General features: G+C 35.7%; 1 protein-coding gene across 1 annotated transcript in view; it reads left to right on the top strand.

Moving 5' to 3' along the window:
- SYNE2 (spectrin repeat containing nuclear envelope protein 2) overlaps window positions 1-19,432 on the top strand; it is a 277,882-nt gene that overhangs the window by 111,812 nt on the left and 146,638 nt on the right. Inside the window, exons 34-43 of the mRNA XM_054567455.1 lie at window positions 9,900-10,058; window positions 10,732-10,893; window positions 12,748-12,849; window positions 13,821-14,021; window positions 14,319-14,490; window positions 15,065-15,177; window positions 16,298-16,500; window positions 16,952-17,071; window positions 17,172-17,463; window positions 18,681-18,832. Of these exons, the coding sequence (XP_054423430.1) occupies window positions 9,900-10,058; window positions 10,732-10,893; window positions 12,748-12,849; window positions 13,821-14,021; window positions 14,319-14,490; window positions 15,065-15,177; window positions 16,298-16,500; window positions 16,952-17,071; window positions 17,172-17,463; window positions 18,681-18,832 (1,676 nt within the window). The remainder of the gene's footprint in view (window positions 1-9,899; window positions 10,059-10,731; window positions 10,894-12,747; window positions 12,850-13,820; window positions 14,022-14,318; window positions 14,491-15,064; window positions 15,178-16,297; window positions 16,501-16,951; window positions 17,072-17,171; window positions 17,464-18,680; window positions 18,833-19,432) is intronic.

The raw sequence follows: 19,432 nt of genomic DNA, 5'->3' as shown, positions 1-19,432 counted from the left end.
TCTCTCTTACTAATATAAGGGCACTAGTCCTATTCACGAGAGCACCACTCTCAGGACCTAACCACTTCCCAAAGGCTCCACCTCCTAATACCGTTACATTGCGTGTTAGGATAAGAACTTACAGTTTCTTCTTCTTCTTTTTTTTCTTTTTGAGAAATATTCCATGTTTATTAATTGAGAGACTCAGTATTATTAAGATATTCATTCCTTTCCAACCTCATCTGTAGAATAATTCAATCCCATTCAAAATCACAGCAGCCTTTTTATTTTTTTTTTGGTAGAAATCAACAAGTTTATTCTAAAATTCATATGGGATTATAAAGGACCTAAAATAGCTAAAGCAGCTTTGAAAATGTACAAAATTACAGGACTTAGTATTATGTGACTTTAAGACTTATACCAAGTTATAGTAAATAAGACAAAATGTCAGGATAAACAAATAGGTTAATGAACAAAATAAGAACTAAGAGATAAGTGCAAACAAATATAGCCACTTGATTTTTAACAAAAATGTAAAAGCAATTAATTCAGAGAAAAGATAATCTGAAACAATTGGATACCCATATAGTCCCCCTTTGTACTCCCTTCCCCGCAAAAAACCTTTGTCTGAAACTTCCATTGTACAAAAATTAACTTAGAGAAAAAAACAGGAGAAAATCTTGGTCTCCTAGGAGTAGGTAAAGATTTCTGAGATATGAAACCAAAAGCAAGATCCATAAAATTACAAAAAAATTGATTACAGATATCTACTGCTTTTAGAAAGTGACATAAACCAAACTTAGAAATTGGGGGGTACTCTTCACTTTATGCCATCTTGGCTTATAAAAGCTTTTATAGTAATGTTCGATCATCACATAGTGGTGGGAAATTGCAATTATATATTTTTTATTGGTATCTTCCTCAATTTTTTTAGATTTATAAATCATTTCTATTATAGTTGTCTCAATTTTTCCACCTTTATCCCCCCTCCACCCATCCCACCCCCACGCCCTGCTCCCACAGTCAATTCCCTCTCTGTTGTCCATGTCCATGGGTCATTCATACGTGTTCTTTGTCTAGTCCCTTCCCCTTCTTTCCACCATTGTCCTCTTTCCCCACCCCCTCTGGTCACTTTCAGTCTGCTCCATGTTTCCATGCCTGTGGTTTATTTTGTTCATTAGTTTATTTAGTAGAATAGAGTCCCCTTATTGGTGAGATCTATGGTATTTTTCTTTCATCAACTGGCTTATTTCACTCATATTCTCCAGTTCCATCCATGATGTTGCAAAAGGTAGGAGATCCACCTCCCTCCCTCCCTTTCTTACTTTTCTGCTTTCCTTTCTTTCTTAAATGCAGATTGATTTTACTTATTTTTTTAAATATCAAAGTTAATTATAAAATATTAAAAAATTTAAAACATTATAAAGTCTCAGCAATTAAAACAACATGACACCAACACAGAAATAATCAAGTAGATCAATGAAATATAATGAGCATTCTAGAGACAAATGTATATATCTGTCTAACAATGTAATATATGATTAAGTTGATATTTCAAATCAATGGGTAAAATAAGGCTTATTCAACAAATAAGGTGCATGGACCACTATTACTTGAAATAGAACAAATATAGAGCCCTATTTCACACATTATACAAGAAATATTCAGGTGAGGTAAAAATCAATATGTAGAATCTAAGGAGTTTTAGGAGAAAATACAAACTAATATTTTTCTTACCCTGAAGTAAAATATTCAAACCCAGGAGGTATAAAGTAAAATATTGACAGTATGACTATATTAAACATTTAAGACTGTACAGTAATATACATATTAAAAAATTTAAAGGACAAATAATAGAATAGGAAAGTATTTGCAACACATCTAAAAAAGGGTTAATGGTTTGTTTTGTTTTTGGAGGGGGGGAATTCTACAAACATTTAATCAAAAAATAGGTAAAGAATACCAAAAAGTCATTTAAAGCTTTTGAAAAATAATAGAAATAGGCAAGAAATATACACAAATAGGTTTAGTTTCAACAAATAGTAAAGGAACAATGAACACATTGTCACAATCAGATTAATACATATTAAAAAATATTGGTAATATCAAGTGTTGGTGACTGTGAAAAGAACACTGGTATTCATGGACTCTTCTTAAAGCAGTCCCTTTAGCATATCTTGCTATGTTGGTTTGGTGGAGGTGTATCCTTTTAGCCTTCTTTTGTCTGGGAAACTCCTTATTTCACCTTCCATCTTAATTGATAGCCTTGCTGGGAACAGCAGTCCTGGTTGCAGACCTTTGCTTTTCATGACTTGGAATATTTCTTGCCAGTCCCTTCTGGCTTGTAGTGTTTCTGTTGAGAAGTCAGCAGCTAGCCGTATCGGGGCTCCCTTGTATGTTACTACCTCTTTCTCCCTTGCTGCCTTTAGGATTCTTTGGCTTGGATATTTGCCATTTTAATGATGATGTGTCTTGGAGTGGGCCTCATTGAGTTCCTCTTGAATGGGATCCTCTGTGCTTCCGGGACTTCTGTGACTTTTTCTCCCCTCCAATTAGGGAAGTTTTCCATCATTACTTTTTCAAACAAGTTCTCTATCCTTTCTTCCTCTTCTTCTCCTCCTGGCATCCCTATTATATGGATATTATTACGTTTCCGGTTGTCCTGCATTTCCCTCAATGCCTCTTCATTCTTTTTGAGTCTTTTTTCGTTTTCTTGCTCTTTCTGGGAGCTTTTTTCTAACTTGTCCTCCAGCTCGCTGATTTGGTCCTCTGCTTCATCTAGCCTGATTTTGATTCCTTCTACTGTGTTCTTAAATTCAGAAATTGTATTCTTCATTTCCTCTTGTCCCTTATTGATAGTTTCTGTGTCCTTTTACATGCTGATATAGTTTGCAGTAAGTTCCTCATAGTTTCTCTGTAGTTTTTGGTAATTCTCTCTGAGCTGACTGAGCTCATTGAGCTTCCTTAGAACCGTTGTTTGGAACTCAATATCTGATAGTTTACTTGCCTCTATTTCATTTAGTTCTCTTTGTGGGGATTCCTTCTTCCATTTTGAGTGAGGGGTATTTCTTTGTCTTCTCATTATTTGTGAGACTCTTCTTTTTTGCTTCTGCTTTTTAAGTTGATCTGGCTTGATTTCCTGACTTTGTGGTGTGAACTTCTATGGTAGGAGACCACTGTTTTTACTTTCTGGATCTGCCTCTGATGATGTCAGATGTTGACCCTGTCTGTCCTTAGGCAGTCTGTTCGAGACTTCCAGGAACCTACTGTTTGTGGCTGTCTCCTTCAGCTGTTAATCAAGTCACTCTGCACTCAACAGGCTGCCTTAGACAGCTCAGGGCGGGGCAGAGTCCCTCCTGGGGGTGGGGTTATTGGGTCCTCTCACCCTGCTGCCATATGGGGGATGAGTCAGCACTAGGATCTCGCTGGCTACTCTCTCCATTCTCTCCCCAAAGCCTCCATCCCCAGGCTCTCAAGTGTTTCCAGACCTTTCTATGCCCCCTTTAGCCAGGGATCTACTATCTGTGCCTGCCACTCTGCACTCAACAGGTGGGTTAGACAGCACAGGGCGAGGTGGAATCCCACCTGGGGGCAGGGCTATTGGGTCCTCTGATGCTGCTGCCACTCAGGGGGAGTGGTCTCTGCCTGACCAAGATGGCTGCTGCCGCATGGGGGATGAGTCAGCATGGAGATCTCGTCGGGCAACTCTCTCAGTTCTCCCCTCAAAGCCTCCTTCCCCAGTCTCTCTTCAGGTGTCTCTAGCCCACTCTGCCCCCACCTTTGCCAGAGACAAGGGTAAGTGGCTGTAAATAAAAATTTATGCGTTAGCCCTTTAAATGGTTCTTTCTTCTCCAGCCTCCTGTCTCTGGCAGAGAGCAACCCTGCCGCTTTCCACAGCGGCTGTTTTCTGTGTACCTTTTGGGCTCTGGTGCTGTGGGCTAGAGATCCCCGCTTTTGGTTTAGACCCTTCTCTTCTCAGGGGGATCCAACTGGCCGTTTTAATATCCCTCTTGTGCTGCCACCCCGTGGATGTCCCGCCCGCCTTCTCAAGGCTGTACCACACTCCTTACCAGTTAGATTGCGCTAAAGCCAATTCTTCGGTCTCCGAGATTATAAGGCTCCTTTCTCACTATTGTTCAGTTGTTTGTTCCAGGTGATTTCTCCACAATTTAGTTGTAATTCCAGGTTGGTCCTGGGAGGAGGTCAGTATGACTTCTACTCACTCCTCCGCCATCTTGATCCTTTGTCCAGGTTTCTTATTAAATAAGATAAAAACTTGTGGCCTCTTACTTCAACAGCAGTTTTAATCATGGATAAATAAAAGAATGAGGGCTATTATTAAATTATTTCTGTATGTAGTATGGTTTGTTTTTTAAAGAAATATTTTATTTCTTTTTAGACAGAGGGAAAAGGAGGTAGAAAGAGAAGGAGAGAAACATCAATGTGTAGTTGCCTCTCACACACCCCCTACTGGATACCTGGCCCGCAACGCAGGCATGTGCCCTGACTGGGAATCAAATTGGCAACACTTTGGTTTGCAGGCTGTCACTCAATCCACTGAGCCAAACCAGCCAGGGCTGATTTCTTATATGTATAATATTAGGTAATAATATCATTCACTTAAACATGACCTCATATAAGCGAGTGATTTTATAATCAATTTTTATTTTTTATTATTTAAAAATAGCTTTTTTTTTTGTTTTTTGAAAGTCATTGAAATGAGCACTCTACATTGTTGATGAAAGAATATATTGATACTACCCTTTTGGAAAACACTTTGACAACATTATTGAAGAACCTTGAAAATCTACCATTTGACCAAATATTTCACTTAAATATGTAAAATTCTTAATATCAAAAATAATAATTGCTGCACTTTACAAATTTCCTCATTTCTTCCTTTCTTCAGTGGTTGAACCATATGTCCTCCTGCTCCAATAAATGACTTGCCCCAGAATTGAAAAACCCTGAAGCCAGAAAAATTGTTTTATCTACAAATAGTAGTATCATGTGGGCTTGCGACTTTAAGTTGAACTACTACTATTAATAATAAAAATGATAATGATGATAATAATGATAACTTCTACCATTGATGTTTTGGTCCTTTGGTACTTTGAGCCAAGTACTTTGTATAATATTATTAAATAATTTTATTCTCACAATGAATTTATAAATTAATTATTATTATCCCTGTTGTACTGGTGAGAAAATGAAGGCTTAGAGAGCTTTAGAAAGAGCTGTGGAGGTTTTACTGTCATTAAGATAGTGTTATGAAAAGGAACAAAGAATTCCCAACCCTGCCCCTCCAGTTTTCATAATTTGTTGTGGGATTATCAAGGGAGACATATAGTAAAAAAAATAAATATGACCAAATGGTACCACTTTATTATTATGTTCATAAGTGCCCAATACCCCAGCAAGTGCTCCGGTAAAAAATGACTTGAAGCATGAATGCCAGCCTAAATGTCTACAAGGCCTTTATCTTGACCAGATCCAAGTCCACATCTTGGAATCTTATCACTCTTTCTGCAGCTGCACAGAGTAGCTCAGATATCGATGCAGTGACTTGGCTGCTTCCTTCATCTTCTGTGAAGAGAGGTGCATAGTTCAGGTCTGAAGGAGCTGTGATTCATCTCACCTAGCACCAACAAGGAAGCCGCACGAAGCAGAAAAAAGAACCATATCCATGTGTTGAATTATTCATGCATGCTGATTCTGCTCACTAGTAAATCACTAGTGAATGTGGTCCAATTTATATCCTAGGGACAGGGGTGGAGGGAGTAGGGATACCAGGTTCAGATACTTACTCAAGATTATATGGCTAAATAACGAATGGCAGAATTATTATTTAAACCCAGGTCTATCTGACTGCAGTCATGTGTCAATCATCGTATAGTGCCTTCCCTGAAAACATTTGAAGTATGTGTATAGCAGAAGTAAAAATTGTTTAAGTTTGCTTCATCTGTACCCCTTTCTCAGGTATAATGGTTAGCCCACAAGTGATGTTTTTAAAATTAGTAAAATAATCGTAATTACCTTTAGGGAATATGTAAAAGTCCAGGTATTTTTTTTTATCATGTTGAGAATCCTTTATGTAGCATGGTGTCTAGCCTATGGGCACTTTACATATTAGCTGAAATAACATATTATTTTGAATGGAAAATACAGAAGTTCCAGTACATTGGTGTTTAATTTTTTTTCTCAGACACTTTTTTAACTGTCTGGAAAAACAGCGAATTTTAGTACTGTTTATTATTAACACAACCTTCAGTTAATTCTGTGATGACCTAGGTACTGTCTTCAGAAACAGCAACTTCTGTAGCATATATTATCACGATGCTTTGCACCAGTGACTGAAATATGATACTACTGAGAACTTTTGTCCTTCAAAACCATAGAAACCTGGATGTTTATCTAAGATATGGTGCCAAATTTCCACTCTTTTTAATGAAAGACAGAGTGCAAAAGTAAGACGAGAAGGCTAAACTGTCAGGGGACTATTAAAGTTTGGGAAATGTCAGAGGGGACCTAGTTTTCTTTATTTCCCCCCTTTCATTCACTGTAGAACGAAACCTGCAGTTCCTGTCAATGCTGAGCTACCCTCTGCTGCTCTTTCTTTTCTCCTCACCAGCTGTTAGGTTATGTTAATGTAAGAACAAAGTTCTTTGAATGTAATCAAAATTAGAATGGATATATATGTAAAATTTTTCATTTAATTGAACATTTATTATGCTCCCGTGCAAAGGGCCCTAAACTAGGAGGAAAGACACCGGGGTTTGCATTTCAGCCTTGCCAATATATTAGTCCGTGTCAAGTCAGGAGAAAGAAAACTTCCCAGTAATTTTTTTCATCAAAAAATTTTAATATTTTAATTAAACATTTTATTTTAAGATAATTGTAGAGAAATCACATGGAATTATAAGACATAATACAGAGAGAGCCTGTGTTTCCTTGACTAGGTTTTCCTAATGGTAAACTCTTATAACTTTGTTATTTCAAAAATTTCATGTAAATGAAATCATACAGATTGTAATCTTTTGGGATTGGCTATTTTACTCAGCATAATTCTCTGGAGATTCATTCAGATTCTTGTATGTAATACGATAATTTGTTACTATTTCTTGCTGAGCAATATTCCATGCTATGCATGAGCCGCAGTTTATTTAACTGCTCTCCCTTAGAAGCACATCTGGGTTGTTTCTAATTTTTGGCTATTATGAGTAAAGTTGCTGTAAACATTCATGTAGGGGGGTTTGTGTGAACATAAGTTTTTATATCTCCAGGATAAATACCGCAGAGCACAGTTGCTAGATAGTATGTTAATTGTTTATTTAGTTTTTAAAGAAAATGCCAAAGTGTTTTCCAGAGCAAGTGTACCACTTAACATTCCCACCAGCAATGTAAGAGTGATCCAGTTTCTCTGCATCCTTTACAGTATTAGATATTGTCTATTTTTTATTTCAGTCATTCTGATCAGTATGTAGTGGTATCACATTGACTTTAATTTATATTCCCCTAATTGCTAATAATACTGATCACCTTTTCTTTTGCCTGTTTGCCATTTGTATGGTGGTATCTTTTACCCGTTTTCTAATTAGAGTAATTGATTTCTTTACTGTTGAGTTTTGAGAGTTCTTTACACATTCTAGATATTAGTCGTTTGTCAGGTGTGGTTTGCAGATACTTTCTCCCAAACTGCAGCTTGTCTTTTCATCCTCTTCACAGGGTCTTTTGAAGACAGAGCAAAAGTTTTTAATTTTGGTTAAAGTACAATTTATCAAATTTTCCTTTCTTAAGTTGTGCTTTTGGTGTCAAAGTCTGAGAATTCTTTGACTGCCTCAAGATCCTGAAGATTTTCTCCTTTTTTTTCCCAATAAGTTTTATAGTTTATGGTTGACATTTAAATTCATCATCCATTAGGAGTTCATTTTTTTGTATAATGTATGACTCTTAAGGTTTGTGTTTTTGTCTATAGATGTCCAGTTGCTCCAGTACCATATGTTGAAAAGACTCTGTTTCCTTTGTTGAATTGCTTTTTGTACCGTTGTGAAAAATCAGTTGGACATATTTGTGTGAATCCAGTTGTGGGTTCACTACTCTTTTCCATTGATCTATGTGTCTGCCCCTCTGCCAACACCACATAATCTTTATTACTGTACATGATAGATTTTAAAAATCAGTTAAATTGATTTTTTCCACTTTATTATTTTTCAAATGTTTTAGCTATTCTAGTTCTTTTACTATTCCATTTAAAGTTTATTATAATCTTGTCTATGTCTACCCACTAGTATTACTGGGATTTGATCATTGCATTGAACCTATACAGCAGGTTTTTTGGGAGGGGAAGAATTGACGTCTTTTCTGTATTGAGTCTTCCAATGCGTGAACTTGGTATTTCTCTGGATTTATTTAGACCTTCTTTGACTTCTTTCATTAGCATTTTGTAGTTTATGGCAAATGAGTCCTATGCATGTTTTCTTAGATTTACACCTAAGTATTTAACTTTTGGGGTAATTAGAAATGATATTACATTTTAAATTTCAGTGTTGTCCATGTATTCATTGCTGATATATAGAAGTACAGTTGATTTTTGTAAGTTGATTTTGTATTCTACAACCTTTCTGAACCTACTTGTCAGCTCAGGGAGTATTCTTGTAGATTCCTTGGGATCTCCTATAGAGATAATCATGTCATCTGCAAACAAGTAATTTCTTGACATCAGAGATCCAGGTCTCCTTGTTATTACTAGTCGGAGGTACAAATTCCGACTCCCCTGACACCCCTATGGCCCATTGTAGGGGCAAGCGCCCTGTTACTGCCAGCAGGAATGAAAGCTCTGGCTCTCTGCTTGGTCTTCTCTGACATGACCCTGTTGGGTGAAGGTGGGGCTTCTGCGACAGCCTGGTGATGGTGGAAGTCTAGGCTGTACACTTGACCTTTGCTGGTATGGTGGGGATTGAGCCACAGTTTTTGAAAGATACTATTTGTCTTTAGTGAGCAATTATTTTCGAGAAATTTTCTGTCTTGCAAGGTTGTCTTATTCGTGGTACTTCAAATGAAGAGAACAGGCTTTTCTCGGGCTTTTTTGTCTGTTATGTTACCAGAGGCTGGCTTCTTCAGCACACGGTCTGGGATATTCAAGGGAAAAAGAAATTGCAGGGAGCTCACCACCAGGCTGTTCCTTAGGAGCCCCTGCCTGCAGCCATCAGTCCTCCTTAAACTCTCCTCTTTTCAGTCTTCTTAAATTAATTTTGTATATGATGTGTAGGGTTTTTAATTTTACTTAGTGGGATGCATAGGCACAAGTATGTCTATTCCCCTTTACCAGACATGGAAGTCCTTTTGGGTGCATAATTTTTAGATTTTTTGGTTATGGGAAATCTATTTTCAAATTTTATGTAGTCATTAAAGATGTTTGTGGAAGATTAGTAAAGTAAGTGAAGCACTAATATTACATTAGTCAACAAATTTAATTTTATAGTTTAAGATCATCAGCCTTTTCCTAAAATAGATGCTCAGGTTCCCTGTTAGAAATGATGTTGGAGATAGAATCATGAGAGATTAAACTTAAAGATGTTTTAGAGTTCTGTGTGTTTTATTCAGATGAGAACTGTTCTTCACTATTACAAAGATGATTCCTATTGGAGGAATCTGGGAACTATCACTTTTTATACCATTGAATGGATATACTTTGTTTGGTAGAATATTATTTCCCAAGGACAAAATACACGGTTTTAGACCATATTTTATTATGCATAGTGGGAAGAAAGTTGGGTGTGGAATTATTGTTAAACCAGATGGTTTGTACTATAAACACTTTCATTGAGAAAGTGAGACAATAAAAGTCAATAACAGAATCATGTTTCTTACTTGCTTGTCTGTGTCAGTAGATGAAATCATGCTTTATACCTTTTTAACAGATTGAAGTTGTCAAAGAGGAATTCAGTGAACATTTAGAAGTCGTAGACAAGATTAACCAGATCTGCAAAAATCTACAATTTCATCTAAATAAAATGAGAACCTTTGAAGAGCCTCCTTTTGAGAAAGAGGCTAATCTTATTGTGGACAGATGGCTTGATGTAAGTGATAATTTAATGGACTAGAAATTCTATTGTATAACAATTAAATTGATCTTTTCTATTGTATTTTTAGTATTTTTAATGTCATTACAAAATTCAGAAGCACTCATGGTAAAAATATTCAAATAATATAAAATTTATGACATAGAAATTAACCTTTACAGCCAGAGTTTTAGGCAGTACTAACAAATGGGTTTATAATTTTCTACATATAAAAGTGCAAGCTTAATTTATTTAAAATAAACTAGTCAATATGTTCCTCATTCTTGCAAGTATTAATGTTCAACTATATATTTATGTAATACATTTTTAGTTGAGAACTAATGATATTTTTTAAATGAATTACAAGTTAAGAATTTGTTTCATTTTCATCAGGGATTTTAGAAGGACTTTTTATTTATTGTGGTTTAGAACTTAGGAATACTACTGCTTTCATTGCATATAACCTGCAGCTCATCAGCTAAAATTTTTTTTTTTTGTAGAAGAAAAATTTTTCTACATATGTTAAAGCAAGTTTTTGTTGATTAATAAAGCCAAAGTTAAACTAAAATTTTACCAGTAAAGTTACACTTAAACTAAAATTGTTTTTGAGAATAGTACTTGACTGAAACAATGGCTTTTACACCTTTTTTTAAACTACAAACTGTGTTATTTCTCTTGTTAATTATGGTAGATAAATGAGAAGACAGAAGACTGCTATGAAAGTCTTGGTCGAGCTCTAGCTCTATGGGACAAACTTTTTAACTTAAAACATGTAATTGATGAGTGGACTGAAAAGGTCCGTCAAAAAATTGAATTACATCAACTCACTGAAGAGGAAAGAGAAAAGCTGAAGGTAATTTAACAGAGATAAAATATGTGGGTTTTTTTTTTTTTACACAGTTGGCATTTTAATGAGTTTGCTTTCTTGAAGCAGAGTAGAGAAATCACAAAGAAATCTTTTATTTCTTTTATTATCCCTTGACTGGAACATGAACTGTGTTGTTTCCTTTACGGTATCTGGGAAATTGTGAGCAGATGTTATTAATCTGGGGTTCACAGACACCCAAGGAATTCGTGGATGAAATAACATTCCATGGGAGAAAGTGCATCTTTATTTTCATGAATGTCTAACTAAAATACAATATTTGTTCCAATTATAATCAACAAACATAGTAGGATGAACTTACATGTGACATTGTTATTAACAAAACCACAGATATTTTAAAACTATTATCTGGTTCTTGCAACTATCACCCTTATCACTACTTTGAAAATATGGTGTTTAGTAGGCCCACTGCTAGATGATGTTATTTAAGGTATTAATAGAGAAGCATATATAGTACTATAGTATAAATGTCATTTTTAATATTTTGATAACTGTAACTCAATGTAATTTTTTTCCTTTATAGTCCTACATCATTTATTGTATGTTTTCCTTTAAAAATATTATTGTACAATGGGTCCATAGGATTCACCAACCTTCTAGAAGTGTTCATGGTATATAAAAGCTTAAGAACTCCTAGCAGAAGCCCCATCAAAATGCATAATCGTTCCCAGATGGTTAGTCTAGGCCCCCGGATTAGGTAAACTTTATCCTAAAGGGCCAAGTCGTAAATATGTTAGGCTTGTAGATCATTTGACCAGTGTCACAAATGGCCAGCCCTGCTGTTTTTAACATGAAAGCAGTCCGTCACAGGTACGACACAGGTGCTTGAAAGTAGTTGGGTCCCAGTCAAACTGTTTATAAACGCAGACTGCCAGCCCTTCGGCTGTTCGCCTATGATGTAGAGTATGATCGTGGATGACCTCCATAATTTGAAGTAAGCAGCGCCTCAAAAATAAAGACAAAACACAGGCTGAGTGTGAACACCTTTATAGAGCTTCAAAGAAGGCTAGTGTTTTAAACAGTAATCTCAGGTTTTGCCATTTGGAAAGAATTAAAGTTATATTTTTTTAACTCCAGGAAGAATTGTTTTCTAATTATTTTGTTGGTTTACATATTATTAGTTTGTACCCTAAAAAAGCACTGTCTTGGTAGGTCAAAAACAGTGAGATATTAGCAATTTTATCTGGTTCAATGTAATATAAAAATGTATGTATGTATTGTGAACAATGGCTGCAAAATTTGTCATTTTATTCACTTTTAAATTCAAATGTCCATTTTTATGCATTTGGAAAAGATTTTCAACATGTGTGGAGATTATAAGTTCTCTGGGTATATAATGATAGTCATGAAGTAAAACTATGAAGTTTCTAAGTATGAATGTATTGTCACTTAAATTTGTCTTGAAGTACAGGTTGTTTTAAAATGTGAAGTTAAAGATTATAAACTGCCAGCTTATGGGCCAGATTCCCCCAGAGAGCGGTATGTGTGTGTGTGTATTGACACAATTTATATGTCCAGGTCTATGAAATGTAATGACTTTAAGTGGGCCCTGCACACTGGTGTGGCACAAGCCTAGCCCCTCTCTATTGTCTTACAGCTAGGACCCTTCTTGGACCCTCCTCTCTGTTGTGTTTGTCCTAATTCATGAAGGCACCTGGGTTTGTAACTCCCAGGACTCTGTCAAAAAACAAACGAACAAGTGATTGGGGGCAATTCAAAAGCTCTCTCATTTTCTGTGTATTAGCAATAGCAATCATGGGTACCAGAAAACAAGATGTATATATAATAAAAAATTCTTTTTATTAAAATTATGTATTTTAGGCAGAGTTACAAATCCATGAACAAAAGTCTTCAGAATTTTCTAAAAGAGTGGCTAAAATACAGTTTCTGCTTCAAAGCAGTGAAATACCTCTTGAATTGCAGGTAAGAGAATTTTTATTTAAAAGTCACAATGAAGATACTCTAAAGTAATTTTCATAAACCAGAATCGAATCTTAAACCTAAAATAAAATTAGGAACATTATTTAATTCACCTTTGTTCAATTCCTCTATGAAGTCTAACCAAGTTTTTAATTGTTAGCATAGTTTACTATCTTTGTTTCCCTTTTAGGATGAATAATATTATTTTTTGCATTCTTTTATTCTTATTTCACTTACTTCAGAGGCTTCTTGTATGGAGAGAGAGAGAGCACTGTGCGTCCATGTCAAGTAACAAGGGGAATCCTCAGGAGCAGAGATGGGTGTAGGAAGGAAAATACTGCTCCAGTGACTCTAGGTTTATTAATTGCTAGATGGAGAAACAGGGAGATTCCCTCAGTTGTGAATTTCTGTTTTGCAAAGAGATTTGCTACAATTTTATTTAGATCAAAATGCATAGTGGCTGAATAGGGATATGCACATGGCTGAATATGAGTCAGACTTTCTGGGTGAGGCCCTGGTGCTACCACCTATTAGCTTTCTGATCTTGGGCAACCTACTCAACTGTCTTAAGCCTGTATTTTTGTACTTACCATGATATTGTGCACACCATAAACACTCAACAAATGCTGGCTATGTAATTTATTCTATATATTTTTTATATGTTTTCAAATGCGTGCTATGAAATAACACCTCAATTGGTATGCTAGATAAAACTGTTTTTGGGGAAATGTTTCAAGTTAGCCTCTCTTAAAAAGTCAGAATTTCCATTTTAGTTTTTCATGTAACTCCTTTTCTTTAAAGACAACATTCAAATTGTCATATCCGTGATGTAAAGCAATGAAGAATTATAGGTAGAGAAGAATTTATTTCACATTAAAATGAAGTGGTCTCAACTCATTCCCAGCAATGTAGTTTGTCTTAAAATCTAGTTAAATAAAATCTGTAATGGTACTTCCTGTGTTTCATGATTTCAGGTCATGGAGTCCTCTATTTTGAAAAACATCGAAGAAGTAAAAATGCTTTTAACAGGGGAATCCAACTGCTCTACACTCAGTGGAAACACAGCTGAGCTGCAAGAGGACCTAGACCAAGCCAAGACCCAGATTGGGATGACTGAGTCCCTCTTAAAAGCCTTATCTCCTTCTGACAGTTTGGAGATCTTTACGAAACTAGAGGTACTTCCCAGCTGCTTCTCTTCTGTGGTGCAGATTTATTTTCACATTTACTACTGACAGTCTTGACTTCTTGAGGTTAATAAAAAAATGAAATTCACCTTTGATTTGCTTGGTGGACAGTAATTATTTGATATTAAATTGCATTGCATTTATACATTTACTGACTAATAAGAGAAAGCAGATCCACCCAAAAGAAAATCATCTGTATTTTTACAAAAACAATGGAGGTCTAATATGCATTGTGTAAACTGAGCCCATTTTAAGACTTAATGGTTGTTTGTTTGTTTATGTATTTAGGAGATACAACAGCAAATTCTGCAGCAAAAGCACAGTATGATATTACTTGAGAATCAAATAGGTTGTCTGACTCCTGAACTCTCGGAATTAAAAAAGCAATATGAAAGTGTCAGTGATTTATTTAATACCAAAAAAAGTGCTTTGCAAGATCACTTTTCTAAGTTATTGAATGGTGAGTGCAATGTTTCTTCTGTGTTTCTGAGAGTCTTGAAGTGTGAATAAGTACTGAGAACACAAAGCTAATCTAGGCTTCATTTTACGGATGGTTGCACAGATTATATTTAAAAGAAAGGATTGAGTGATTGATTAAGGACTTATTCAGATAAATCTTTGGGGGGGGAAGCTTTCACTAATCTATGCATGTCAGAAATAACATCTATTTCTTTCAAGTGCCAAATTGTTATTTTACTAAAGAGAGTCAACACTGTCCTTGCGTTTGACCTGACACTGTGGTGAGTCAGTCTGGGACATTTCTGCTGGTGTCTTGGGTGTCCTGTGTGCTTGGAAAGGAGTTTTGGTGTAGAGAATACACCACAATTACTTTCTAGACTCTATTGGCCCTCAGAATTGAGTTTCAACTTATAATCAGTTTACACAATGATTTGTAGCCGTGGCTTGGGAAGCAAGTTTCTAAATCTCTCACTTAAACTAAATGTATGAAGTCTACCTTGAATGAATACAGTATATATGTATGTATGTGTATATATATATGTGTATGTATGTATGTATTTATTTTTCCTCTGCAGATCAGTGCAAGAACTTTAATGACTGGTTTGGCAACATTAAAATAAACCTGGAAGAGTGTTTTGAATTACCAGAAATAAAAAAGAGTATGGAACAAAAACTACAAAAACTTTCTGTAAGTCATATAAATTTCAGTAAGAATTCATTAAAACTAAAATGCTAGAGGCATAGAACTGTATTTAAATAGATAGAATGATGATTACTTTGATTTATTAATTTATCTACATACAGATAATATTTCCAAATAACATGGCTTTTCCCAAGTATTTTGAAACTATGTTTACTGAGTAATGGTGCAGGTGTTTTAACCAAGTTCTGTTTATACACCAGTTCTAAGATGCTGTTTACCTAAGTGTATGCTGGTGAATTCAATTGTGTTAAAATCATATTTGATAAAAAATTAAAAATATATCTAATTTGGACTTTGACATTCCTTTACTTTCCTAAAAGACATCTCTTGATTTTTTAAGTCTTTCCAGGCATATTTCTTTTAAAAATTGCAGTTGAACTTGAATAGACTGCTAGTCAGAGTGTAGCGGAAGGTGGCCCAAAATAAATGGCAGAATGTCTGCATGTGTCCACACCCTTAACTCTGAATCACTTCAGGGTAGATTATCTAGTACTTCAATTTTGATAATAAGTCACACACTCAAGCTTATGGACAGCACTTAATGTTCTCTGATTCACTGCTTTGATGATACCATTCTTCATTGATAGAACTGCCTTTCTTCTGGTTTTTTTTAGTTTTAAGTTCTAACTTTTTTAAAAAATCCATTTAATGTCTCCCATTACATGGGACTCATGAATTGATGCTCAAACATTTGAACACAAACATTGAAATAAAATTCTGATTCGGATCAAGTTATATAGAGAATAGTCTGTTAAGTGTTACATAGTGATCACCATAAAGGAACAAGTATTTAGGAGAAGGTGAGTACAGCCAGAAAAGAAAACTGCAACTTTTCTGGTTGTAAGTTTTACTTACCTTCATGGCAGCACTGATTGTTTTACTTGACAGCATTTCCAGAAAGTCAGATGTATGCACACATTGTAGAACTAATATAAATCAGCTTTTGATCGTTTGTCATTGAAGTCAGTCGTATCTCCACAGACCTTCTTTTGTATAGGATGTCGAGAAGATGGCATGTCACTGTACTGGTTTGGACAATGTCATGGGTATGGCAGAGACCATACTTACACTTGCCAGTAGGACATAATTAACTTTTTCTTTTAAGGATTTCTTGGCTCTTGAAGGAAGAGGCAATCAAATACAGCAGGTGCAAACGGTACTGAATCATGTGAAGAAGCATCTGCCCAAAGCACATGTTAAGGAGCTTAACAGTTGGATTGTAAGTCAAGAAATTGAATTAGAAAAAATGGAGTCTGTATGCCAGGTGCGAGCAAAGGAGCTCAATGACTGTTTGCATCAGCTACTGAGGTAGGAAATGAAGGTGACCTCTAAATAGCATGTTTTCTAATGATATCTTTATGTGTACTTTGCCTCAGTACAGCTAGCATTGAGATACATAATACCCACAAATTTCACAAATAATATACATACTTTCAAATCAAGTATGACTCTAGGAAGATGGAGGTTTAGAGAATTCTTCAAATTATTTAACATATCAAAGGTTTAGGGAAGAATCCAAAAATGTTTTCGGTTTGTTTCCTATTTTTTATGATACATTTTTGTGATTCACTGCTTTATAGAATACCACTGTAGTACAGGCTATTATTCAGATTTTAATGTTACAAATTAAATTTTCTCCAAAGAATAGCAAAAACATACAGTAAAAAAACTGGTTGGCTCACAAGATTCGTGTCAATCTTCTCTTTAGAGAAACACTGTTTACTTATTTTATATTCTAACATATGTGATGTTCTTTTAGACTCCAGGATGACCACAGAAACCTGAGTAAGTGGTTGACTAATCAAGAAGAGAAGTGGAAAGAAATGGAAGGATCAGGAGAGAAAACTGAGTTATTTTGCCAAGCTCTAGCTAGAAAGAGGTATAAAGTAGTCTTATATAAAATATATTTGCTGGGAATATGGTTTTTTTACATGATGTTGTGGCTCCTATAAACTTTCAGTAATATTTGGAATTTACAGAGAACAATTTGAATCTATGGCCCAGCTGAACAGCTCTTTGAAGGAATGTGGGCTTACTGAAGAAGAAGAAATAATAATGGAATCAACACATTTGATTGATAGATACCAGGCATTATTGAGACAAATATGTGAAATCGAGGAAGAGGATAAGTTACCTCCGGCTGAGGACCAGAGCTTTGATGATCTTGCACGAGATGTAATTCACTGGATAACAGGGATTAAAGAGTCCCTTATGGTTTTGAATTCATCTGAAGGCCAAATGCCACTTGAGGAAACAATCCAAAAAATAAAGGTATAATGTGGAAATTAAATTTCAGAGGTCAGAGTGAACTCTAATTTTGAAAAGATTTAGAGGAAAATAGCAAAGATTTGTTTCTTAATGGAAAATAGAATCACTGTAGAATGGCTAAAGACATTCAGATGATTGACCTTATGAAAGAGAAGGCCTCTGAGGGAACTAAAAATTATTTTAATGCAGATGGAAGAGAGAAAGTAAATCGTCTCTCTGTGAGGGCAATGCCCAGTTATTGTCCATCTTCACTGAGGCAGCGGAATTGAAATAAAGGCAATAAATCAGAGTGTGGCAGCAGGGAGTTGGCAAGGATATTAACAGACATGTCAGTACAGCAGAGGCATCCGTGGTGTCCAGGCAGGTCTGGGGGGACTCTTCTTCAGAGTGGACATGTCGGGTTCATCAAGGTTATTGGACGCTGAGTGGGTTGTGGAGGGCAAGAGAATCTCAATCTCCCTTCAGCTCACTTTTTATCTAAGGGAGATTCAGTAGATATTGCTAGTTTAAATGCAGGAGACAGAAGCACATGTGCTTAAAAGAAACTCTGGAGAATTGAAATCACATTGATCAAAACATAGAAGAAATGGTTAAGAATAGTGAGCTATAAGGGTTGGTGAGACTTCATGAAGTAATTAGACTCTTTTGAGATTATTTTCTGAAAGGTTTTTGCAGAGAAGGTGAATCTGGAGTAGTTTCTAAGAAGGGAAGAACTTGATAGTTCAGAGCAAAGGAGGGAAAGAGAAGAACGAGGAATGGGAATTAATTTTGCCATGGTGGAGAGACAAGAGTTGCAGGAGGGACGTTGCATTTTCCTGCGGGAAGCAATAAGTCTCATCTTGAGTGTATAAAAATGTCCTCTTCAGCTTGTTAGCCAAACCCTTCATCTGTAAGTAATGGAGTAGATCGGAGGATGGACTTGCCAAGGCTGGCTTTGGTTTTGGGGTTTTTTGGCATATACTTTATTTGAAGGCAGTTGAAAATCAAGACGAAATCAGGAATTCAATCAGCTCAACATGACAAATGTTTCTTGAGAACCAGTCCTCTATAACGCAAAGGAGGTATCTTTGTCTTTTGCACACGTATAAAAAAGAAAGGGTAATTTTGAAATCTATTCTGCAGGTAGAATTTTAGTATAATGTTTATAAATAAAAAGATAGCATATGTACTATCCCTAAGTACTATGAATGGGATTATAAAGTCTTTTTGTTTCAATTCAGGAAATTGTTTTACTGAAACCTGAAGGGGATGCTAAAATACAGAAGATCATGAGTCAGGCTGTGGCCAGCAAGGCTCCGTTGGTTTCAGAGACTGTTACTGATATTGAAAACCAGTGGGTCAGCACACTCCATTTAGCCAATACGTATCTAAGGTAAAGGGCATGGCTGTGCCACTCTCATGGTTTTTTGTTGCACAATAAAGATACAAGTATGTTTTGTCTGCTTCCTGGATTCAGATATAGTGTCTACTAGAGAGAAAGTTAGTAGATCAGGGACATCCGAAGTGTCAGAAGCTGAAACGAAGACGAATAATTCTCTGGATTAGATATAAGACTCACTGTCATAGCTCTATGGCAGTGTTTACTTTGGCTGGCACACCATCCCCTGAGGTTCTTGGTAATGAATTAAGATTGCCTGTCATTCCACCTTCAACATTCCACTTCTGCAGTGAAACTTCTTTCTCTCAGACAACCTCAATATCCACATGGTGTTCCAGTAGAATAATTACTGCTTTTAAATATGTATTCTAAGGGATTCCTACATGTGCAAACATTGGTAAATGTCTGAAGTCAATGGACATAATTTTAGTAAAAGCTTAATTCCAATCACAAATGATACATTTAATCTTTGATGGAAATGTGAATTTTATATTTTTCAATGAAATGATCAAATCAAAACTAAATTTAAGATATGAAAAGAATTAGTTGGCCAATATACTAAATACTTATTTGCTTTAGTTATAGGAAAAAGAA

The sequence above is a fragment of the Pteronotus mesoamericanus genome, unplaced genomic scaffold (genome assembly GCF_021234165.1).
Source record: "Pteronotus mesoamericanus isolate MK-2021 breed Mesoamerican mustached bat unplaced genomic scaffold, CSHL_Meso_final contig_182, whole genome shotgun sequence".
Classification (NCBI taxonomy): Eukaryota; Metazoa; Chordata; class Mammalia; order Chiroptera; family Mormoopidae; genus Pteronotus; species Pteronotus mesoamericanus.
This window is presented reverse-complemented; position numbering and strand designations above follow the sequence as displayed.